At 44.4% G+C, this 26,551-nt stretch overlaps 1 protein-coding gene across 8 annotated transcripts in view; it reads left to right on the top strand.

Annotated features, from left to right (window-relative positions):
• Nucleotides 1-26,551, top strand: part of LOC139761955 (uncharacterized) — a 622,461-nt gene that overhangs the window by 254,759 nt on the left and 341,151 nt on the right. For all 8 annotated transcript variants that reach the window (XR_011715654.1, XM_071686680.1, XM_071686670.1 and 5 more), the window contains one exon: nt 21,248-21,303. Coding sequence is in view for 7 of the 8 variants with exons in the window: in XM_071686680.1 (XP_071542781.1) it covers nt 21,248-21,303 (56 nt within the window). In the remaining variant the exon portion in view is untranslated. The remainder of the gene's footprint in view (nt 1-21,247; nt 21,304-26,551) is intronic.

Raw genomic sequence — 26,551 nt, 5'->3', positions numbered from 1 at the left:
ATTAGCAAAACAGGTTCATTGCGGTGGTGGTAACACTGATAACACAAACCAGTGGCGGTGCTGGTATTAGTGACAACATAGACTAACTGTGGTGGTAACACTGACCACACAGACTCATGGTGGTGGTGGCAATATTGACAACGTAGACTAATGGTGATGGTGGTGTTCATTGTGGCAGTGACAAGGTGAAATCCAAGTTGATGGTGGCAAAAGGAGAGGAGTAATCCGTTAAGTGTTGGTGGTGTCAGGGAGGAGATGGGTAGTGGTGGTCATACTGACTGCCAGTGATAGTTATTTTACCAGTTACAGCAACACACACACACACACACACACACACACACACACACACAGAGTGAGGTTCCCTTGTAGCACAGCCAACCAAGGACATATTACCCGCCCGTGTACCAGGCGGCACAAGGAGCCACCGTTGCAATAGCTGTTACGTTCCTCTCCCCTGCCCAGACTGCTGTGTTTTCTCTCCGCTTCAACATACTCGTGGGTTATTGGGATCCAGTCTACAAACACACAGTCCCCCATCTTGCACACAACACTCGACATATTGTAACTCGCACGACTCTTTATCCTTAACTCTTGTGGTGAGCGCTACTCTCTGGTCTTGACCTGACTAAAGACAAAGATTTTACCGTACGTAAAGATAGCTCAAGACACGCGGCCTCCCCAGTGTAGAATTCTTTCCCTATCCTGCACAAATGACCAAATACAGATAGGTCATTACGACCATGCTGATTCCAGTTACTCATAGGTAACTCTACCATTACTGTTCAAGTGACTCACTGGCTCCTCCTCACGCACGGTGCCAGAGAACACGAACAGACTCGACACAGAACGCACTCTAGTCCCACGTGAACTCGCATAAACAACATTATTTTCACACACGTCAATAACTCCAGGTCTCTGTATCCTCCACAACACAATGCTCCGGCCAATCTCATTTCCCCTTCCCTCCCTCCCTCCCTCCCTCACACACCCGGCCGATAACTTGAATATTCTAAAGGATTATAAAAATTTGGGGGTAAATATAAAATGCCTTAAAATGGGGCTGATATATATATCACGTTCAGGAAAACGTGACTAGCTTTATGCCTCGACAGAAAGGCGATCACAACACGTAAAGGTTGTTGGTTGTTCAGCTTAACCGAGGGCTTTTCATCGGAGCTGTGATGTATTATCTTATGATACGTATTTTGACGTGTCCCGGTGTGTATCGACGCGTGATAATACATTGTGATGTATGATAACCTGACGCTGGGTTATATTACGGCCGATAACGGATTTCGGGTTGAAAAATAAGTTTGAGCTGGTCTGGGTTAAAGCTTAGGGTGCTCATTGTTACAACGCTTACGTGTGTAGTGTTGGAGTCCTTGTTGACTGATATTGGCTGCTCGCGCGCGCGCGCGCGTGTGTGTGTATGTGTGTTATTACTCTTTATGTATAAGGGGAGAGTTCTGCACTCGTATTTCCTCGTCTTTTAACCTTGTATTTATATATGCCATGTCTTTACCTAAGCCACATTTCCAATTATGGACAAGTACCGAAGGGAGGATAAACACCTGGGTTAAGTGTGGCCCAACTACAGCGCCTAGTATACAAACCCATGTACGTAACTTATAGTCAGTCTGGTTAACCATTGCACTACAGAGGCCCTTGTGTATGTGTAAAATGTATATGGTTATTATTCATATACACTTGTCTTTTTCTGTAAAACACACACACACACACACACACACACACACACACACACACACACACACATTCTCTCTCGCACAATTACGCTATAATTTGTCTGTTTTTACCACTTCATTTCCTCACCCTTTCTCTTCTTTTCTTCCTTTGTCTCTACCCCCAACCATCCTGCTCAGTTTGTTAAATGGCTCATGTGTGTTAGCAGTCTTACTGTTAACACATTCAGTCCACGAACACACACACATTCCCTACCACACACACTACGCTTGCTCGACTCGTTAAACGTAACCATACATTTTTCTGCGGTAAACACTACGCTCTAGCCCTATCTGATTGGGTATATTTTCTTCTTTTTTAGGTCATAGTGGTTAAAGGAGAGGAAGTAGAGGTTAGACAAGGGAAAGTATAGTTTAAATGGAGAGAAGATTGAAATGTGTATAAATGTATGGTGTAAAATTTTCGGTATAGACGGATGATTTTCAAGAAGCGTTTTTTAATTTTTAATTATATCCCCCCGGCAGACTAGGGGATGGGGGGGGTGCATATATTTGATACTTTATTTTATTTAGGAAATTAACTAAGTTAAGCTAAACATTATTCATTATGTACGCTCGACAAAAAAAGTACCCTAACCCGGAGGTCCGATGATTTGCAGGTTGACTACTTCAGCTGCTTCTGTTTCGGTAAGGTTGGCAAGCGTGAACGCGAGACGCATCTCCATAATTTTGTCAGCTACATTGTGCATAGCACTTCATCTCGAATCACAATGAAAATTATGATGCATTATGCTTGCTTACAAACAGAACAGTCTACATTATATATTTTGTTAAACGCACTTTGGGAAACTTAGTATTCATCTGTGGGGATGAGTTGCCATATAGGAATGTGCAAATAATATAGGCAGCGAGAACGAAACTACGTCTACACATTTATATATATTTTTGTACATATGTATTTACTTTAACATTTGCTCGCCTGACATCCTGCACAAACCATAAATCATTTCCTTTAATCCTTTATGGTATACCCTTTAAGCATGCTTCGAAACACGTGACAACTGAAACCGTTTCGAAATTTGTTGTAAGATATTCTTCGAGACGTGCGACAACTGAAGCAGTTACGAACTCTACCGTGAAGTATGCTTCGAGACACGTGACAACTGAAAGTTCTAACAACGGAAGCTTCCATCTCATTGTTATCGTATGGAATACACGTGTTTAGGTATTTTTTACATTCGCATTTAATATACACGCCAATGATACTCAGTTTAAACTATTATGAAACATGAGAGGAATTGTAACTAGTAACCAACCCATCTCTTATGAGGAAAGCAGGTCTGCCAATATGCGACAAGTCTCCAGAGCAGTTGTCAGAATTGTTAGTCCGTTGTGTCATATTGTATGACGTTGATTAGGTAAGGGTATTTTTTTTTGTCGAGTGCTTCCCTGAGTACTTCGAGGCAGTTCCGTATTCGTACTGTTGTCCAGATCTCTGGTTTATCTGTAGTTTGTATCACCGTTGTCTCTGCCATACTTTCTGGTCTGCTTCTCTTAAAGTATGACCCGACTGGTGTCATCTTTAGCCGCTGTTACCGTTCTGCGGTGTTGTCAGTGTAGAAGTATTTTTCATTCGTGACGAATCGCAGAGCATTACTTTGTTTCTTGTGTAACTTCAGCATGCGTGACTTGGAGGCGAGGAAAGTTGGCATAGGTGAGTAGGTTAGGACAGGTATCATCATGGCCTTGACCAGGTGTGATTTTTAGGTCCCTACAAGATGCCAGAATCTGTACAGATGGAACAAGAAGGCCGCGTTTCCTTCTGCGGATCCTGCAATCTCTTCTTGTGCGCCATCTTGTTACCTTCTGTGATTATATCGTTGGGTTTTATTCTTCCTGGCACCACTGGAGTAGATTTATTTTTTTTCTTATTCTTTCGAATTTGTGGTAGAAGTGCGTCTTAATGTACTAAACATATGACCTGGGATTGAGTTGTTTGAGACTATTTGAGCGGCGTCATTGGTGAAGATGATATCCACGCTCATGGCAACAGCTGGTGGGGGAAATATCTGCTGTGTAAGTCATGGATAGTAATGGTGGTAGGACGCTGGTTTATAAGACCTCCCCTTGCCGTCCACCGAGATGTTGCTGCTTTCTCTCTATTCTACAGGTGTTGTTGTGACTGGCGTTCTAGTGAGCTGTCTGCATGTGTCCACGCCCTTAAAAGTTTGCTTCCCACAGCTTCTGTGCGGAGACCGGCCACTTTAGGATTGGCCGTGTTATGATACCTCCTCCTCCCCCCCTCGAGCAGCTAAGCTGTGGAATTCTCCTTCTTTTGTCTTTCCCTCGACGTATAACTTTTCCCCCTTTTCCTCAGAGTCGGACCTACAAACACCAGCGGAGCCCTGATCAATTTCTGCTTTCATTTTCCTTTACTTTTTTCTTGCACTCGAGGTGGTCTTTTTTGGAGTAGGTTTTCCTTGTATATATCGGTCACTTAGAGAAAAAAAAGACCACAAGTTGACCAACTTGTGTCGGGTTCGCATGGGTTCGAATCTTGGGCACCAAAGTCGTCCCAAAGCCAACCCCTGTACTCGACCTCACCTCGGGGCTGGTCGATAAATAGGTACCTAGCTTAGGCTGGCATGGTATGTGTGTGTGTGTGTGTGTGTGTGTATATACATATAAGAGGAAAGACTAGGTACATGCTTACAAGGTTAAGTGACGGGGCAACATAAGGGTAAACTTCTCTACCTGTAATACACAAACAGTGATAACACAGAGAAGATAAAGGAACGTAATACATTTGAAACCTCATTTAGAAAAATGATGTAAAGCTTGAATTTGACTGATTCGGTTAATGACATGAGACAGGTGACCAGACTAGAGAGGACAATACATCTTTGGTAACTATATGGAACTAGATGACTTAGTTGGGGACGTGAATTGGAGAATGTAATTCCACGGCCGTAATACAGAACGTTGTTACGGAAAGTTCTGTGAAATCTATAATGAGCGGGTTAGTGCACGGGTACGATTGGCAGGGAGAAGAAAGAGAGGATCAGGAAAGAGTGGGATATGGGCATGACACATGTCAAAAAGTCGAGGAACATAAGTATGTGCTGTATGGAAGGTAGCTCAATACGTAGCCATCATTTACAGAGAATGAGACAGCGAGGAGATGGCAATATTGAAAATTGAAAAGATACAGAGAAACTGGAAAAAAAGCATTGTAGATGATGCAAGTGGATGTCCATAAGTTTATCAGAAGTAATTTGTTAGTTCAAGAAAAGCTAATCAGACTGAGGGAGTTTTGGAAAATGAGAAAATATGCGAGGAATTAAGATGCGTTCGAAATTGCATCATGAGTGGAGGGCTATGTAACCTCAAGAACTGTATGATAAGTTCACATATAAACCTGGGTAGGGGAGAGGCCGAGCACCTTGCTGGAAACTTGTGAAAAGGCGTAAGTCGGCAAGTGAAGGTTGCTCGTCCCTGTCAGTCACTGTACAGACCTGATGTTCTTTTCGTTCTGATCGTCAACCATATCGTGAGGTCATGATTTAAATTGCTTTTACTTTCGTTTATGTGATGTATGGGTGCATGATTTTCTTTGTGTGTGTGTGTGTGTGATTGCTACCTGTATGTTACGGAGAAAGAGTTTTACACTCTTGTTGCCCCACTTCTTATCCTTATGTATATATATCATGTCTTTATTCTTATGTATTTACACACACACTTGCTTAAGCCAGATACCCATTCATCGACCAGCCCCATAGGGAGGATGAACATCTATGATGAATGTAGGGCAACTGCCTTGCCCAGGATTCGAACCCTTGTGTGTCCGACCCAAGGCTGACCCTCCTCTCGTTTTTTCCCTCTTCTTCTTTCCCTTCATAGTTTCTTTTTCCTGTCTCTCTTTACCTACTTTGTTTCCTCTTCTCCCTCCTTCTCTACCAGTTTCCCCTTCCCTACTCTCTTATCTCCCTCCCTCTAGTCTAACTCACCAGTTACTATAAAAATGACTTCCAAAAAATTAATCCACCCCTTAGCGCCTTCTCTCAAAAATATCATCCACCTCTACACCCTCCTCCCAAAATGATCATCCACCTCTACAACCCCTCCCAAAAAGATCATCCACCTTAAACCTTCCTTCCAAAAAGATCATCCACCTGTAGTTTCTCGTCTCAAAATGATCATCCACCTTAAACCTTCCTTCCAAAAGGATCATCTACCTGTAGTCCCTCCTCCCTAAATGATCATCCACCTTCTCCACCCTCCTCCCTAAAGGATCATCCACCTGTAGTCCCTCGTCCCAAAGTGATCATCCACCTTAAACCTTCCTTCCAGAAGGATCATCCACCTGTTGTCCCTCCTTCCAAAATGATCATCCATCTCTACACCCTCTTCCCTAAAGGATCCTCCACCTGTAGTCCCTCCTTCCAAAATGATCATCCACCTCTACACCCTCCTTCCTAAAGGATCACCCACCTGTAGTCCTTCCTTCCAAAATGATCATCCATCTTAAACCCTCCTGCCAAGAATGTCATCCACCTCTTCCTATCAAATACAGTTGTGTGAGTACTCCTCCGGTGACGGTTGTATCCTCACCCACCGGCGTCATATACAGGTGTTTCCTACAAACAAATACATGTACACACAAGCGTTAATTAGGTCATGCGCATGCAAACACGACTCATAACCCATGTAACAGTCTGTATGTACACTTGTTTACAAACAGACGCATGACACACACACACACACGCATTATAGTTACCGCCTTAATCATCTGTACTGGGAAAAGTATCCTCGTCAAGGAGCATTATTACCATCGTATATATTTACCAGAGCTCAAGTTTTACGAGAAACACGAAAAATGTGGCACCGCAGCCACATGGGCATCAAATATAGACATAAATAAACTTGTCAGAAGCTATAATACAGGGAAGAGGCTGGCGGAGCAATTTACCTCACTCATCTAACTGTAATAACTATCATTATCCCTTATGATGGCTGTCCCTAACTCTGGGGAAGTCAAGATGGCAAGATAATGATACATGGCGTCATAGAGTCGCCTTGACGAAAGTGTGTATTTGCATTCTCGAACTTATCAACACCGTGGTGGCAAAACAGTTGATGGTGAGGCGAATGTCGAGCTGAATTTGGGTGAGTGTTGGTTGGACGGTGAGGTTGGTGGTTGTCTGGGGGTGAGTGGGTGGGCATGTGGGGTTGTGGGAGGGGGAGTAAGTTATGGGTGGATGTGTTGGAAAGGGGTGGTCTTGCGAGTGGATTTGTTGACTAGTGGTGTTGTGTATTGATTTGCTGGTGTTTTTGCGTGTGTATTTTTTGACCAGAGGTGTCCTTGCTTGTGTACTTTCTTTTTTGTGTGTCTGGCTGGCAGTGTTTTTGTATTTGTACTTGCTGGCAGGTTATGTTCGTGCGTAAGTATTCATAGGTCAGTGATAATCTTGCCTTTCAGGGAATGTTCTTGCGTATGTCAATTTATAATTGAGCTATGTTCTTACCTTTGGATGTATTTGCAATTGGAGACTGTCGATATGGATTGGTTAGCAGGCATTGATACAGCGTGTGGGTAACTGACAGCTGTTGATGACCCAGGTTGTGACTGACAACGCTAAAGGTCTCGCTGTAGGCGATGGCCATGTGTATGACTAGTGGCCATGGATAGACTGATATGATATTAAGAGCTGTTGGTTCGGGCAGCGAGTAACATGTGGACTGGCAGGTGCAGCTGAACTAGACGTTAGTCAAAGCAGAGATTGGATTTTATGGCAAGATCACATCGTGAGGCGAGTTGATTAGCGATGGGGCTCGGCGGTGAATATTAGACAAACAGGGATGAATGTTACCATAATGGTAATAATACGATATGGTCTCTAGATTAGGTGAAGTTATATATATCTGTAGATGATGATTTGCTCGTTTGTTGTAACGAGGCTAGGATAATCCTCCCTCAGCAGGGCTCCTTCCTTCGAGCAGGAGAGAGGTCACCTTCCTTCAACAGGACTGAAGCCATCATACCTCGTTAGGATTTGAAGTGATCTTCTCTCATTAGAGCTGAGGTGATCTCCCCTCAGTAGAACTGAAGTGATCCTCCCTCACAGGAGTGAAGTGATCCCCCTACAGCAGAAGGGAGCTGATCCTCCCCCAGCAGGAGTGAGGTGACAGGGGGCAGACAAGACCCTCCGCGGCCCCTCGCTTCTTTCCCTCTTTTTGTCGTGGACGTCGTAACACCTGGAGCGGGAAGGGTGGGTCCGCCACCTCCTCTCCCTCACTGCCATCTTGCATCCTAGCGAACCTGTCTTCCCTTACGCCCCTCTTGACCCTCACGACCCCATCCCTCATGACTCCAGTCCCTCACGACCCCTCCCCAGCCATCTCTACCCTCGCCATCCGGGACCCCTGACGACTCCTCCCTATCACGACCCTCAACCCTCTTGGTCCCCACTCCACACGACCCTCTCCCCTCATGGTCCCCAAGCCATTACGATTGCCACCCATCATAACCCCTGCATGTCACGGCCTCCGCTTCCTCATGACCTCATCCCCTATAACTCCTACCTCTCATGGCCACATCCCCTCACGCTCTCCACCCCTCCTAACCCTCGCTCCTCACGTCACACACCCCTCACCCTTAACGACCCCCTCCCCATTCTCTCCCGACCTCTCACGAAGCCCCTCCTCCCCCACGCCTTCCTTTTCTCCTCACACTGTCACCTCACCTCTCCACCTTTCTACATCCCTCTCATATTCACCTCGTGCGCTTTCCTTTCGAACATTTTTTTTACAACAACGACCACACCTACAATAATCTGCAGGAATCAATCCATTCTTTATTACAAATGGTACCGTAGATCTCCCTTCATTCATTCACCATTATTTGATAATCTCTCTTCTTTTTGCTCCTTCAGAACTCCTTATCTCCCTGTGTTTCTTCCACAGACCAGTATTATTATTCTGACAGACCATCAACCACTGGTATTCCTTACAGTGCTTCCCATTCCTCGTTTGTCTACCACTCGATGATGCTTTCCTGTCCCATTTCTCTTACTCAGTAGGAAGATGGGTAGGTAATAGGTGGAAGGCAGCCACCGACCAGGGAGACCGACGTATTGCCGGTACTACCTGCCTGAGTGTCGGGAGGATTATAGTGACAGCTGCGCAGTGAGCCAGCGCTTCAGTGGCTGTCAAATGTCACTCCGGGAGCTGGCTTTTCTTTGTGCCTCGCCCATACGTGGGCAGCTGGCTCTCAGTCCACAAACATACATGTAAAGTCTCCATCTCTCGCACATGACACCTGGCGACGTAACTCGCACGACCTATTCTTCGCAATACTATGTTTTCCTGCGGTGAGCGTTACGCGCTACCTCTGCCTTTTGGCTTAATTTGTCGTAAATTTCTATACGTTGACACTCTCTCTCGCTGGCATTTGTCCTCTATCAATCTATTTTTAGTCTCATTTATCATCATTTGTTTTTGTACTTACCTTCCCGCTGATTACCCTTATCTATAAGCCAGTATCTTCTCACCATCCTCATAATCCTCATGTTTCTCACTTACCTTGTTTTCCCTGCGCTAGTCCCTCGTTTGCACTGTGGTACCCCCTCGCTCTCATCGTGAGGCATCGCCACCTTTGGTGCCCCCTCATTCGTCTGTTGTAATGGGTCAGCCCTCACCCCCCCCACCCCCCCCTTCCCCCTATAATTGAATATTGGACGAGAATTAATCAAGGCAGTAGGGGGCCAGGGGCATAACTGAAAGAGACAGCCGATTTTATACTTTGTAATTGAGGGCTTGAGGCTAGGGTTCGGAGAGAGAGAGAGAGAGAGAGAGAGAGAGAGAGAGAGAGAGAGAGAGAGAGAGAGAGAGAGAAGAGGGGCAGATTTCCGTCGGTTCTTTTAGCTCGACCAACCAGAACACCCTTTCAGGTCTTCCCCCCTTTTAATCCTATTTTCTTTTCATTTCGTTCATAACACCTGCGTATCGAACGCTTCCTCTACTGGAAACCTTTTCTCCAATTGACTGGTCGTTCGTTGGTGGCTCCCTAGATTGTGTCTCATGACTGTTGGTCGGTCAGGCTTGGAGAAATCGGCTCCGCCTGAAGAAGTTCATGTAGGTCTAAATCACTAGGCGTTTATTCAGTCTTATTTTCAGTTTCATCATTCGAACTAAAGCACCAGTGTGAGGTGATTAATGAGTAATTGAATGCAACCTTACTGGTGAGTTCTTCATGCAAGTTCCATCCACTGATAACCGAATACATGTTTTCTCTTTGGTAATGTGAGCTAGCCTCCCCCCCCCCCCCTCCCTTTTATGTTAATAACGTTTGGAACTCGACCGAAGAGGAAACAGATGACGAGCACACCATCATCCCACTAAACGATGTTTGGAAATCAACCACAGAACGATTAGCTTTAGACGAGAGAGAGAGAGAGAGAGAGAGAGAGAGAGAGAGAGAGAGAGGGGCTCCCAATCGTCCCGCTGCAATCGAGGGGACGCAACAGGACCCACCACATAACGTCGAGGTCGAGGCGGACGACAACGCGGCCCCTGGACCTCCATGTGAGCGCTTCCCGGAATTTTAATAAGCCCCCCACCAGCCCTAGCACTGAGGGAGGAACCTGCGAATCATCACCGGCGATTTGTCGAGTTCGAGCAGCTCAGTGGGTCCGGAGGTGAAGCCATTGTTTGCTCTGGTGAGGGGGGATAAGTGGCGGCGTTGTGGTGGCTTCCTGTGCTGGGGCGAGGGCCGTGGCGGGTGTGCCCGGGTGGGCTGAGACACGCAAGATGGCCGGGGGGGGAACGGTGGAATGCAACGAGGAAAGAAAAAGGCAAAATGACGGATGAGATTTAGGATAACAGGAAAAGATGAGATAAATGATAAAGAAAAGAAAATATTAGGGTTGGAAATGAGAAGGTTCTGTGATGTTTCCATGGCTGTTGAATGTTTTTATGGTGGGAAGCAATACGTGACGCGTGAAAACGAGGTGGGGGTGATTGTGGTGTGGTATTTAACGGCTGAGGAAGAAAATGGGAGATGTCACAGTTGCTGTATCATGAAGTGATGATGATGATGATGTGTTTGTGGCTGAATCAAGAGAAGAGCTGGAAGGAATGGTGGGCCGTCTGGATGATGTGTGTATAAAGAGGATGCTTAAAGTGAATACGAGTCAAAGTAAGACGCTAGCTTTTCTAATAGACGGGAGGTCATAGCGTAAGATCAGTTTCCCTGGAGGAGAAGTGGGAGTAGGAGATAAGCTTAGATTCTTGGGAGTGAAGTTTTAAAAGGAAGGTGGAGAAAGCTGAAGTTGAAAGCTGTTTGATGTGAGGGAGAACCATTGGAGATGCACTGAAAATTCTGGTGAATAAGGAAAGTTAAGTGTAGATTATATAAGAAATCTGCATAAGGAAGCACTTGTCCCATCACTTACGTTGTGGTTGTGAAACCCAAGGTACATTGGTCAGGATAAGCTGGGAAATAAAAGCAATAAAGGATCAAGATATGAGTGTTGTGTGGTGGTAAGAAATCATTTACAGGAGCCTGGATGAAAGTGTCTTAGGATTGTATGGTGATAGAACTTATAGCAAGAGAGAGAGAGCGAATGGTCAAGAATATATATATATATATATATATATATATATATATATATATATATATATATATATATATATATATACATACACACACACACACACGTATTAAGATGGTTGATTAGGTCTAAAGATGCTTCAGACGAACATGTTGGGGAAGTGACTAGGATTTGGAAGCAAAAGAAAGATTGTGTGTGTGTGTAGGGAGGGGGTCTGAGTGAAGACATTGGTCTCATTTGAGGATGGAGCTTAACGTGTAGAGGACGAATGTAAGATTTACGATATGGAAGTGTGAGGGTTTTATGCCCTACTGTAGTACACTGTCAGAGGCTGTGTGTACCAGATCCAACCTAGGAAATTAAGTTTGGAAGAATGATGATCGATAGGTAGGAAGTGAAAAGGATTAGGAATAGAACACTACAAAGGGAATCGGGGAATTAGATATGTATCTATCTATCTTATGTATCTGTTTATTTACCTATCTACCCATTCATCTATCTACACCTACCTATCTATATCTGTCTGTTTATATATATATATATATATATATATATATATATATATATATATATATATATATATATATATATATATATATAATGTGTGTGTGTGTGTGTGTGTATGTACAGAGAGAGAGAGAGAGAGAGAGAGAGAGAGAGAGAGAGAGAGAGAGAGAGCAGGTCACACGTGGCCTCAGACTGCCCGAGAGATTTCCCGTTGGTTTTCTGACATTCCGGCTTGGTGGTGTTGTGGCTGCTGGGTGGTCTGGCGCGGCAGACAGGGAGACGAGAGAGAGAGAGACACGGAGGGAGACAAAGGCGTCACAAGGGAGACCTGAGAGAGACACGGAGGGAGACAAAGGCGTCACAAGGGAGACCTGAGAGAGACACGGAGGGAGACAAAGGACTCGCAAGGGAGACCTGAGAGATAATGATTATTCTCGAGATACACAACGTTCAAACATGATTCAGAATAGCGAAGAAGATGGTTGAATACGAGAGACTTGGAGAAGGTCAGGGAGACCTAGAGGAGACCTTAGAGATAAGAAGATATGAAAAACACGGAAGCGACCATAGAGACAACGAATGAGACTGTGATGACCCAAAGACCTAGTTGAGAGAGAGAGGGGAAGGAGATCTGCAGAACACAGGAGAAACCTAGGAAACAGCGTAAGAGATTGAGACACAGAGGAGATGAGTGAGACGGACGAGAGATCTTAGGTATACAGTAGCAGAGATGAGCTTGTCACGATATGAGGGACAGAGGAAACGCGAAGAGATGTTAGGGAAACGGAAAAAAAGAGACGTGGATGTCTCAAAGACGAAGAGAATAGATTATAAGACGGTATCCGAGCAAACATAAAAGAGACCAGAGAGATACGTAGTGATGAAGAAGACATGGAAGAGACCGAGGAGACAAGGAGGAGACACTGGAAACGTGCAGGAGATTATGGGGGTATGCAGAAGACCTAGAAGCCACACGGGAGACTGAAGAGACCCTCAGGAGACAATTGAAACGCAGGAAACCAAGAAGACTTACGGGAGACTGAAGAGATAAGCAGAGGACCAAAGAGATGCAAGATACAGAAGAGATCAACGAGATATTAATGAGATCGAAGATCCAAGAGACCAAAAGCAGAGTAAGAATAAGAACCTATGAAGCCCATGGTCGAGGTGAGTCAGACCTCCTCACCACCCTCATAATGTCCACGGTATTCTACATCAGCTCTCACAAGCAAATTTATTTCTCGTTTTCTTTTTTCTTTAACCTTAACATATACCATAGAAATTGATGAAAACCCTCCTACTCCGTCTATCATTGATTTGAAGATTGTGAAGTTCGAGCAATCATGTGTGGGAAAGCCTTTTTTTTCGGGCGGAGGGGGGGAAGAGAGGTGCAGAAACGCGCTTTTGGCTTAGCTGGAGACCGTTCCTCTACAACAAAGTAATATATATATATATATATATATATATATATATATATATATATATATATATATATATATACTCTGACAAAATGGGGATTATTAAACGTTTTCTTTATCAACTAGGCATCCTCTTGTATTTCTTTTTTCGAGATACCGTAAAAAAATACGAAGAATCTCTATTTTTCGTACAATTTTGTCAAATTTCCAAACGCTTAAAGATTCCGTTTGAGGTGCACGCACGCGCGCATGTGTGTGTGTGTGTGTGTGTGTGTGTGTGTGTGTGTCTCCCAGGAAAAGATGATAGGAGAGCCGGGGGATTATAGATGGTCGGAGGGAAGTGGATGTGGAGAGACGTTGGGTAGTAGACAGATAGTTGCAGGGTAGATCGACAGGTGAAAGTGATAGGTGGACCGATGAGAATAACTGGTTTAGTGAAAGTAGTAGGTGGATAGGTGGAAGCAGTAAATGGATAAACGGAAGAGGAGGATGGGTGGGTGGGAGGGGAACGTGATCAAGTGGAAGTGAACAATGGATGAGATATGCAGTTGTCCTGATGCGGAGACGGGTGGTTAGCTATCACCATTGGAATTATTGATTTACAAATATATAATGATCCTGTGGATATGTGGGTACACGTGTGTGTGTGTGTGTGTGTGTGAAGTTTGTGTCCGTGTGAATCTTTCAGCTGTATGTGTGGTTCGTGTGGAGACGTTGTGTGTGGTGCATGCAAGAGTACTTTCGTACAAAGAAAACCAAGGAGGAGGTGGAATGATGGAGAGAAAAACGCTTTGACGGTTCGAGGCCTGAACATTAATGAGGATGGGAGGGATGCAAGGGATAGAGAGAGTTGTAGGGATGTGGTATACAGGGGACGACGCGCTGTTATTGGGCTGAGTCAGGCCTAATGAATCGGCCGTTGGGAAACTACAGAAAGTTCTATGGTGGGACCTGGTTATGGATAGGGAGCTCTGGATTTTGAACATTACACATGACAGGTAGATAATGGACTTGAGCGAACGATGCTGTTTCTTCGTATACTTCTGGAAATACCTCACAGATGCTGGAAATGACGGAATTGCGTTAAAGATAAAGGTGTCTTTTGTGTATATGCATTAATACTCGAAAAAGATTCACAAGTTTTATAGATTCGTCTGTAAAGAAATAGACAGGAATGAAAGCAGCACCAGACCAGTGAATCCCTTTGAGATTGTTGTAAGAGAAAGATCATAGAAACTGAACTTAGTGTGTAGAGTAAAAGTCAGGTCGAACGAGAAATGCCCGCAGTAACCTTCTTATCTACGGAGGCTCAAGTGACATCAGTCTAGGAGTTGAAGCGAGACGTGTGTTGAATCTCTTGCTGAATGTATATGTTTTATTTACATCTCTTGTTGGTATGTCATTCTAAATGTTAATATTCCCACTGACGAGAAGGTACTTTGCCTCACTGGAAATACAACGCGTTCAAACGAATCTTTGTCCGTTAAAACATATAAAAGCAGACCGCTACAATCTTGCATTATGGGAAAAATATGAGCATCTGATAATTTTGAATACCTGTATGCCAAATCTTCGCATTTCTTAACCAAGTAAGTAAAGGTTGTCAAGACGGCTCCCTTAGGGGCTGTTTCTAAGACTTGGCAATACTATTAATGAGGATGCGCACCAGTGATTTGTGCAGTGTGACGATTATCTTATTGAGTTTACTGTCGAATACCTGCCCATAAATAAAGCCTAAGATTTTGTTCACCTTGTCCTCCGCATCTTTGTACTGCTCATTTGCCTTTGGTAGATTATCATCGGTACGTTTTTTCCCCTCATTGAGAGGATCGCACTGTAATGGATCTCTTCACTTTCAGTGCTGATGTACAAAGCTTTTCATTTATCGATGTTAGAATTATTTGCCACTTGTGCATCACTTGAGTCCTGATCAGCTTGCAGCAGTAAAATGCCCAGGTTCTTTCTAAGCTTTACGTCTCAGTTTAGTGTCGTGTGTGAATACTGATATTTTACAACATAGCCCAGCATCATGATCATTACTTTACATTAGAAAGAGAAGAGGTTCTAAAACTGTTCCCTGCAGCACACCACTTTTTACGTCTGTCCATTCTGAGGCTTGACCGTCGATCTCTGCTTTCTTTTTCCGTGATCAGTCAGCCAATTTTCCAGCCATTTAGCTACGACATCCTCTCTAGTTATGTAACTTAACTTTTGCTTGTAGCCACCGATCAGGGGCTACATCGAATGCATTCTGAAATTTTAGATGAATGACGTCAGACGCTCTGCTTTCGCCATATGATGATCTTTATTACAAGAAATCCCAGATTTATCAGATATGACCGATTACGTCGAAGACCACGTTGAGAAACGATTATATGGTGATACCTTTGATGATTTACAGTCTTGTCTCAAATGATGGTCTCCATCAGTTTGTCAGCAACTTGAAAGAACTTAGAGGAAGTCACGTTGAAAAGATAAGTCAACGACTTTATTGTCTATCTGTTAGTGTTCGTGGATGAGTCTTCCCCGATCTTCCCTAATATTTACTTTCTGTTTGATGGTGACGGTGCGTCTTCACTTATAGATTACGAAAAGGGCATTTGTTCTATTTTTTTTCTTTTTTTTGAGAGGAACGCCAACAAGTGTGCACGGTAACGAGTCAATATTTCTTCATCATGCACATAAACTTAACATTCTGGCTGTTCGAACACGTGCAATGAATCTCTGAATTATGGTGTTTTTCTCGCTCTCCCACGGTCAAATACAGGAGGACCTCAGCTGTATCTCGCTTCTTCGCAGCAGAACATAGGGTTTCTTGGTCTTATAGCCATATGTCACTTCCACATTACCAAACTAGGGCGTCTCTGAGCCTGTCTCTCGCCCACATGACCAAACACTGGAGGGTCTTCGTTGTATCTCACTCACACACTGGATATCTCCCAGCTGCGTTGGCTCATGAGAATCACTTTGATAGTTGGCGTAACGTAGTGTTATTATGAGGTGCGGTTTTCATCCAGAGAGAGGGAGAAAGAGAAGGGGAAGGGAGGGAAAGAGGTTGCTTAATTGCTTTTTCAGGGTCAGTCCATATATTCGGAGGTCTTCTTCAAGTCAGGACTTCGTTAGGTTATATATTCCCATGACTGCCCGGCGATGGAGTGAGATTTCCGAAGGTTCTGCACCTGCAGTCAGACCAGAACTACCGGTTACCGCGTTCCACACGGAGGTGGAAGGACCCGATGGATGCATTAGAGAGAGAGAGAGAGAGAGAGAGAGAGAGAGAGAGAGAGAGAGAGAGAGAGAGAGAGAGAGAGAGAGAATGGATAGAAATTCAGTACGAGGACGTGGTAGCTCCTCACTCACTACTGTATGAGCTAACACACAAACAACGCTCATAAACATGGCAGACATTTTCTATTCCCTGTATTTTTTTTTTTTTTTTTTTTTTCCTAGGTCCATTTTGTCGTTCTCTGGGGTGGGTGGGTGGGTGGGTGGGCGTGGGGGAGACGAATGCCCGGATATTGGTTTAGGCAGGTATATGAGAGGACCATAAGGCTGATGGATATATTGCTGCGGGTTAGGATTCCTGGTATCCATACATATCCTTGGGGCAGGTTGGTGCCGTGTCGGCAGTCGTCTTGACCAAAGAATAAGGAAGGCGACGTGTATAGATCCGCGGGCGTGGCATGGGCGGTGTGGGCGCGGCGGTGGCGCGCAGTATATAACATGAGCCATGTCATAAATTCTTCACCGTGAGTGTTGTCTGTCATGCTGGACGGTGACTGGCTGCCCACGACAGACCCGGATGACTTATTGTCCACATACAGTGGATGTCATGTACCTTGAAAGAAGTAAAGTGCTTTTGTCCTCGAGGAAAAAAAAAAAAAGAAATATATTCTCCATGTGTATTCCCTCTCTGACAAAAACAACTGTTGAAAATATTCGATGAGGTTGTAAATTTTTTCCCCCGTCTGTCTTGCTTATATCATCTGTTGGCCAGAGATTTCAAATGCGTAATACGAACAGTAATTCTCCATGCCCGCCAACCAGAGGAGGCGCCATAGTGTTGTGTCGGCCTTGCTACGCACTGGTGCATACCTCCCCCTCTTCCCCTTCCCCTCCCTTAAAATGACAAAGAACCCCAACACGGGATAATCAATAATCCTCGCGCGGTAAAACGCCAATTATCACGGAATTACATTTTGGGGGGAGAATAATTCAGGCGATCATCGTAATAAAAAAAAAATATGCTTCTTTATTGTACATTTCTCTTGAAAACTATTCACATTCCTGGGATGATTTATGCCATCTATTTCGTGTTATGTATACCCATCAGTCTGTCTGGGATGTGTGTTGACACAGGATATTATGCTCGCGCGGGGTTTCGAGGGCTAGAGTGGAGTTTGTTAATTCAATCAAAGACTCGATGCAAAACGTTCTCGTAAAACCAGTTGGCCCAAAAGCTGTAGTAATCTCCGATAAGCACGTGCAAATCAGAGCTCAATAACCACTCTCTCCAACGACCGTCCTTAAGGCAAGAATAGCCAGGCTGTATTTCGCCGTGTTGACACATGTGAACAAACCAAATGAGAAATGTGTCTTGGTGTAATATAATGACGTACGATAACTGACTGTGGCAGCGATACCCACCTCTCAAGAGTTAGTGCGACACCAGGGTACAATAATTTTGGCTGGAGTGTATAATTAGTTTTCGTACGCTAGGCAGGAATGCAAGGATGTGTACAAGATGAGCAATGGCTGCCAGACTATATGTATATATTTTTTTCTTTTCTGCAAATGGTGTTGCTTATCAATGATATTGGTAGCTTGATTGATATATGAATATATTTGTTTGAAGATATATTTTCATCGTTTTTCAATTATATGCATAAATATGTGAGGGTTTGCTCTGACCGTTCTGCATAAGCAGCTGAGTGTAAGTTACCACGACGAAGCTTGACTGTGATGTTTATGTGGGTCACTGTGTAAACGCCCTTGTTTACAATTATATAATCATTATAATGACGTTATATCAAGAGAGAGAGAGAGAGAGAGAGAGAGAGAGAGAGAGAGAGAGAGAGAGAGAGAGAGAGAGAGAGAGTCAACCAACGGGTCATATTTCGGACGAATTTCTTGACCACTTTCGGTGTCTCGGTGCTATATAAAAGAGAGAGGGAAAGAAATTGTGAACAATCTGTTGCATTTGTTTGCATTACGTCCCAACTTTATTTTCTCAACTCTCCGGTGGTATACAAACTCTCCATACTCTCCAGGGGTAAGTAAACTCTCCACACTCTCTAGAGGTATGTAAACTCCCCATCACCTCGAGAGACATGTATACTCCTCACACTCTCTCGAGTAATGTAAAACACAGGTCAGTTGCCTTTTAAATTCTTTCTAGTGCCTTATGATGATTAGCTTCGTGTTCTCCGTATTGTTGTACATTAGAGATAGATCGGTAATTCAGAATGAACACTAATATGTATGTCATTGTTGCTCCTAAGTAAAGGGACATAAGTCTGCTTTGGAGTTATTCAGACATGGTCACTGTCTCTGTGTATTCTTGTGGCTACGACTGGCGTTATCTTCATGATGTGTGAAACACATAAATGTCGACCTGAGACTTAGAAGAGTTTGGCAAATTAAATGAGAAAGTGTAAACTTTGGCCTTTAACCAACAGAAGCCGAGAAACCTTGGCGATGACATATTTGTGAATGTTTTTTTTCCTCCATTTTCTTTATCATGCTGCTGTAAGTGATTTTTGAGGAAGGAACAACGATTGGTATACTTAGCTATACGTCCCTAGTCTCCAGTGAGTTATCCAAGGTTTGGCGGTTCTACACAACTTGTTTTGCCTCAAGTGGTTCTGGTTTGTGTGCTTCCTCGGGAGACAAATTTGGGTACAGGAGTTCGTCATCTCCGACCCCTGATAACCGTGATAAGAGGTCAGCTGTTAATGGACCCCTTGATATGATTAATTGTGAAAGTGAACTGTTGTACGTACAAGTGCCCACAGCATTAACATTACAGTTTTGTTCTTCGGTGTGAGACTTATTGGTAGATGGTCTGTCTCTTGATACAGAGAACCGTACAGGGTGGATTAAACTTCCTAACAGCCTTGCAACGTGGCTAACAGTTCTCCCTCCAAGTTGGCGTTGTAACTGGTGTCAGAGGGGCATGACCAAAGAGTATTTTTCCCTCCACTAAGCCAGTAATTGACTATTCGTAGGAAGCAACACTAGGCACTGATACCCAACCTGCAACTGACGTAGCTTGGTCTTTTTTTTATCGCAGCATCTCTCCTGGACTTGCTGTGTTTTCAGTTGCTGTTCTTTTGCAAGATGGCACGTTTCTCGGAGGCGTGATCCTAAATCTAAAACATACCAGTACGCAGTCTTAACCTCTGGTGAGGATTCTTCGTCGTTCATAATTCGGGAACTTTTAATGTTTCTCTCGCTGCCCTTCCATACAGTAACTCAACGAGTGAGAATGTGTAAGTTGCTTTAGGGTGCTTCTTTGTAAGCAGAGTGGGCTATGTATCTTAGTCACTTCTCTTAGTCGCTTTTTCAAGATGACGTCAGAATTCTCGCATAGGATGGTAGGGTGTAGTCTTTAATCCTATGATTGAAGGAAGACTTCGTTGTAGATTGTCCATCTTATCAGCGCTTGTTTAGGGATTCCTACCTTACAAAATGTTTGGAGTAGTGTTTCTGCCACTGTAGTTGTCAGTAAACAGAAGGCGCTGCTTCTGGCCACAAGAGATGTCACCATGACTATTTGATCCGTTCGCTGACGGAGGTGCCGATAGAAGTAGATGGGTGGATCTTGGAGCCGGGAGGAGGTCCGTTGCATGTTTGGGAATATGTGATGAATCAGTTGCTTTCACAAATAACTCTGCTCTGGTTGCAGATACCAGAGACAAACTTCGGAAGTTGATCAGAGTGTTTAAGGAAAGTCTGCAAAAAGAGAAAGTTGATATTGATTATGCACAAAAGTAGGGTGTTGAGGCTCAACACGGAGTGTGTGAGGGAATGGTGAGTGCAAGTCTAAATTTAGAGGACACTGGAGGAAGTAGACTGCTTGAGACACCTGGATTGGCAGTGGCAGAGGATGGAGCCATAGAAGCTGAAGTGACTCAGAAGGTGGTAAAGAGGGCATGGGTTGGGTTTGGGGGGGTTGGGGGGTTAAGGTTTCGGGTGCTTTAGAGGGTGTGTAGGGAAAGGTAAATACGGATAAGTACTAGGAAGGGCAAGTATGAGAATGTCTGAAGGTATAGTCGTCCTGATAATAGATGTGAACCTTAGACACTAAAGAAAGGTGGAGGATGGATGCGAAACTTAATGTCTAAGCATAGCACGGGATGAGAGGCGGGTTGATGGTGTAAAGAATGACAGTGTAAGAGAGGCGCGTGGTAGTGAGCGCGATCTGATCGAGAGAGCTGACCAGGGTGTGCTGAAATGGTATGGACATATGGAGAGGATGAGCAAAGAAAGACTGATTAAGAGGATGTGTTAGATGTGGAGGGAACAGAGAGAACGGGGAAACCTAGATAGATATGGCAGGGTAGACAGGAGGAGGCTTTTTGGTAACAATGCCTGAACATTTAGGAAGGCGGGAGATGTGTATCGGATAGAAAATAATGGGAACCATTTGGTATATGAGGAGCGACGTGCAGTTGATGGGCTGGATCAGGTCGTATGTTGCAGGCATGGTAAACCATGGAGTAGTCTGTGAGTGCTTGGCTGTGGACGGTGGAATCTGGTTGCGGTCCATTACACGTGACAGCTAGAGACTGGATATATGCAGATGAGGCTATTGCTTGTTGCTCCTGACGTACCCCGCCGGAGCGGGAAAGGCATTTACATACAAAAGTATTATTGTTATTGTTATCATTGTTCATTATTCTAGGTATCATTATCTTTATTTGCATTTCTTTTCTTTTTTTCTTAACTGAATACTTTATCAACCATTTTGTCTGTTAATGTGCTAACATATTTATGTTTCATGTTTCAGGATGCTGTGGTATCTCCCCGAGGTAGTCCTTGCGAGCAGCAACCAGGATGGAGGAGGTTAGTGATGGTTGGGGTGCGATGGGGAGGGGAGGGTGATGGGGATTTGCTTTGTTGGTGTGGGGGGAAAAGGATAATGGGGGGGGGGGCTGTTTTATTGGTGAGGGATTGTTCCATTGGTGAGGGAGGTGGGAGGGATTGATGAGATTTATGTCGGAAGGTTTGGGTGACCGGATTCACTACAGCTGACCTCCCACACTTTTATCCATTGCAACAGCTGGGAGGCCACTGCATGTGGCTGGTTAGTTGAGACCGCAAGCAGACGAGTGAAACGAAGTTCTTGAGAGACTTTCTTTCGCGAAAGTGTTTTCGATACGTTTTCATGGCTGCTACTGACTCATGATTTAAGTGTTATGGACATGATGAAGTGCTTCCCTGACCCGGAAACAGTTTTCTTTGAATTTAGGAAACGTTTATTTCAATGAATTTTGGAATATACCAAGCATAACGATACCATACGGTTCGACTCTTCAACACGGTGGTTCGACCCTTGAGTATACTGGTCTGGTTCTTGACCTAACCCGTCAGAGTCAGGCTAAAGGCTAGGCTATTTCATCCGAGGCCCGAGAGTCGAATCGTCTTGCTCGAGGGTTGTGCTGTAGTGCTGGGAGGGGGGAACACTGATAAGAGATACGAGACATTTGCAAAGCATTAGAATGACCCAGGTCCTTTTGGCCACGTCATCCAAGCATTTCTCGTATCTGCTGAGCCCGTCACTTACAATTGCAGTGTTTCTCTATATTTTTGAAGAAGTGACTGATGCTGCATACAGAGTTGACAGCTGAACATGTACAATTGCATAAATACAGTGATAGTTACATGTACGTATACACAAACGAACAGACAGACAGGAAACACAAGCACTGCAAGAAACAAATCCACATATATGAATGCATATCAATCCAGCCACACACGTGTACATGCACCAACAGACATATGAGAAAATAAACGCACAAGCGTTAACGCAAATCAATATGAATATATACACACGTATACTCAGGTCCCGATGATGGGGATGTCAACACTTTATGGGCAAACTGCCTTGTGAGCTGCCGGTGTTGGATGGAGGGGGTGGGCAGTTGTTGTAAGATGGTTCCAGGATGATTCTGCGTGCTCCTGTATGCACTCTTTCCAGCTGATCCCTTTGTGTAGCTGGAAAGGAGGAGGAAGAACCTGTGGAGGCTTAGGGGAGCATAGATAGGATGAGTATGGTATGGACATTCTTGAGCTCAGATGGTGGAATGCTGAGTGATCTCATTTGACTGAGAAGGTACAGGCGGTATAAGGAAGATTTAATGATGGTGCTGACATGATGATCGTAGTATGAAACGTCATCTATATAGTGACACTAAAATGTCTGAAGTCTCTGACTACCCAGATAACGTCAGGACCTAGTTTGATACCAGGGGGCAGGATGTTGTCTGCCCCTAGGTTGATGTACATCATCACAGTGTTGGTGGGATTGATAGTCACGTCGCTGGCGGTAGTCTACTCCTGAAGGTTGCTAACAAAGTCCTGAAGGGCACTGAAATCAGGAGAGTTCTTGTTGATGGTGATGCTAAAGGTGAAGTCGTCCACACACTTCCTGCGGTGGTTTATGTCTCTTCGAGCGCAAAGGTGAGTGCCACCGAGGCTTCGCGATTCTTCAGCTCAGGGTAAATAAAGTCTCAGAGGCTGAGAAAGCAATGAGTGGTGGAGGAAGAACGTACGTGCCCATACTGCTGATGATCCACTGAGCAGCATTGTCGTCAGCATGAGAATTGAAGTGACAGCAGTAGGGCGTACACCTTTTTACGTTTAGATTGTTTGAGTAAAGCATTAATCATGGAGTTAACGGTATAGCTAATTCATAGTAGAATTCCTTGTACAAATTCACTGCGTCAGTGGGTGTGGTTGAGCGTCTGTTTGAAGACGTGGAAGGAGTTCAGCTACTTGATATTCTCCTGCTGTGCTTGTGGAGGTGGGGCTGGTAGGTATGCTGGGAGGGAGCTGATGTCGAGTTGAGATAATTGTTGGCCAATAGTGGCAAATTTTTTGTGAACTTGATGTGCAGCCTCTCACTGCTGTGTTGAAAAGGAGAGGGAGAGAGCCTTCGTTTCTTACAGCCAGTTATCTATGACATTATTGACCTTCATTTGCCGCACTATGGTTGGGTAATAGTCCTTCTTCGCAGCTTGTACTTTGCATTTGCCTTTACTGCGAAGTTGCATGGCGAGGTCGCTCCGGTGAATATTGAATGCATGATTTCTCTGCTGCATAGGTCGCTTGATGCGGTGGGTGATCCAGGGAGCGTCGGCCGGGTGTAGTATTACCATCTTCTAGGGGCCACAGGTGCTGGCAGGCCTGGCTGCAGGGGTAATGATAACTGGCTGCAGGGGTCGTGACACTTCTTCCACATGATTCAACATCCTCAACGGTCACCTCAATCCAGTGATGATGTGATGCGCATCGACCGAAATCTTTCTTCGTCGAGTCAGGAATTGGCCGATGCGTTCAGATGTCCTCCCGCCTGTGTTGGGAGGTGATTGGGACGGGGGACCGCAACTTTCCTCTCTGGTTCTCGAGTGGTGACACGGTGAGCAGACAATCACCTCTGACAGTGCTGTATTATCGTCATCGGATGGACGAGAGAGAGAGAGAGAGAGAGAGAGAGAGAGAGAGAGAGAGAGAGAGAGAGAGAGAGAGAGAGAAATTATAAGGAGGCATGTACTTCTTCTCGTTCTCTTACCCAGCTGTTCATCCCTTCCTCTGACGGGTGGACAAATGCACACTACAACTTCAGCTTGGGTAAAGCATCACAGACTTGAAGGGTTTGGCCAGCCGACAGCTTGTAGCATGGTTGGAGTTAACCTACGGGTGTCCATGTCCAAGAACAAGCCCCCGCTGACCGGCTCACTAGTGAGACTACCAAAGGTTATATATATATATATATATATATATATGTGTGTGTGTGTGTGTAATGTGTGTGTGTGTGCACCTTCCCGCCCAGAAGGCCCCCCCTTCCCTTAATGAGGCTTATGCAGCACTTAGGAAGTTGGCCACGTCCACCGGTCGGGACTACAGGTCATGAAGCGTTGTGATGTGTGTGTCTGCGTCTGTGTGCAGAGAGTGCAGGGCAAGTGAGTAGTCAAGTGTTCGGTGTCTTCTTGTGTTGCATTGTGGGCATGAGGGGTCTTGGGATATACTGAAGCGGTGTTTGTTTTGTAGTGATGGCACATGTCCACCTCATAAACCTGTCTCCCTGTTTACGTCCAGCCTCATGCATCCTCATTACCTTATTCTTTATTGATGGTAATGTAGAAATTCCCTCACTGGAATAGGCATAGGCGGAAAGAACGGTAGATCCTAGTATATTTAGCGTGGCTCACAATACAATAAGGATATATCCGGATCCATAAACACTCCGGTTAGTAGAGATGAACTGCAGTGATGCAAGAAAAGTTCAGACGCAAGGAATTAGTGTCTTAAATCTGTGAAGTTATATTAACGTGAACCATTGGTAAGATGTCTCACCTCGCAGCGTCCTAAGGCATCGCTTCAAGTTTTGAAAAGAACGTATAATGATGAGATGTCGATAATTTGTGCAGCACGAATGATTACACGACAATTAGAGCGGTTATCATTTCGATACAGGAAATAAAAGTTTGCCCAAGAGGTACAGAGAGTGGATGTGGAAGCGGCAGACTCGGGTGCCCGTGAAACAGTGCTTCATTCGCTCCAGACAAGTTTCATCTGGATTTCATGGGTCTTGCCCCGCGCCCAGGTGTTGAGATGTGAGGCAGTAAGGTCTAGAGCCCCTGTTATTATGGCTGCGCCGGTAACCCCTATGGTAATTAAGACATTTAAGTAATTCCAGCGTGAGGAGCGTCACAAATCCCAACCTATCTGTCTCGCGGTGGGGTACCATTGTCGGATCGGCTGCAACAACGCCGCTGCTCCGAGGCATAATCGAACCTTCCCAGCTCGTATTATTTCACCCTTATTTTCTCCTAACATTAAAGGTTAAGATGGGATCTTTCCTGTGGAGGGAGGGATGCGCTTGTCTCGTGTACTGGAGGAGGAAGGTTCTTTCTCCTGGTGAAGGAGTAAGCGCTCCTGGTCTTCTAGAAGAATGAAAATTAATGTTGGGTCGGTTCCTCCGTGGCCGCCGTGCCTTCCTCAGCCAAGAAACTGTACCACACGGTCGGTCGCCTCGTGGTGCGCCTATAATGAATCCTTGATCATTATCATCATCACACAAGACTACTTACTAAGAATATTCCAAGGGAAAAAATAATCCTGTCAGCATGGATATGCATCATAAGTTTTTATTACGTGATAGAACAATTTCTTTAATCCGGTGGGTACAATTACGTAGTAGTTTGCAAGGCTTCTCATTTTGATGAACTTTACACCTGTTTTATATATACCTGAGCTATCAGAGAACACCAGGTGTGGAGGGCTTTAGTATTGCATTAGTTCTGTGTGGGGGAGAAGTGAGTTCTGATGGTAGTTAGACACGAGTTATAATGGATATGGTTCTTGTATCACTGGTAGCAGTAATGTGTGATAACTGCGTGTGTGATACGTGGATAGAGTTTTTACACTCGTACTGCCACAGTCTCTTGTATGCGTACCATGTTTTATGAGGTATATACACACACACCCTCTCCAGCTGGTGAGGACCCACCTACTAAACTTTTTCTCCATACATACTGGTTTTTAAACTTTTTTCAACAATCAAGACTTCATTCCTTAGCTTTCTTCATTCATCCTCTACTCTTTTGCTATGAAAATGCTTCTTTACATCCATTCAAACAAGATTTTTTTTTTAGTTTCTTATGAGTTTTGTTTTTTAAGCTTTGAATATTTTGATTATATGGACATTATCAAACTGGTTAAGAAATTTGATGTTTTTGTTGGTTTTCCTTTATCCTACTCTTTTCCTTGGTACTCATATTAATGTCATTTAACCTGTCACTGTAACTTGGCTCTTTTATTCAGGTACTAGATTTGTTGCCCTCCTCTGGACCTTGTGCATTAGCTCTTTGTGATTCTTCAAGTGTGACGGCCAAACATAAGAAGTACATTCTTCTTTTGGTCTGGTATACGTTGTGAATAATTTACTGAATATATCCTTACACATGAACTGAAATGCAAAGTGTGCTCTCTTCCACTCCCTGGGCAGCGCATCGTGTTCTATTGATCTTTTGAACAGTATTTCAGGCGACCAGTCAAGTGCTGCTGCTCACTTTATACCACATACGGA

This window comes from Panulirus ornatus, chromosome 3 (assembly GCF_036320965.1).
Source record: "Panulirus ornatus isolate Po-2019 chromosome 3, ASM3632096v1, whole genome shotgun sequence".
NCBI lineage: Eukaryota > Metazoa > Arthropoda > Malacostraca > Decapoda > Palinuridae > Panulirus > Panulirus ornatus.
Note: the sequence above shows the minus strand (reverse complement) of the source record. Positions and strands in the feature narration are given on the sequence as shown.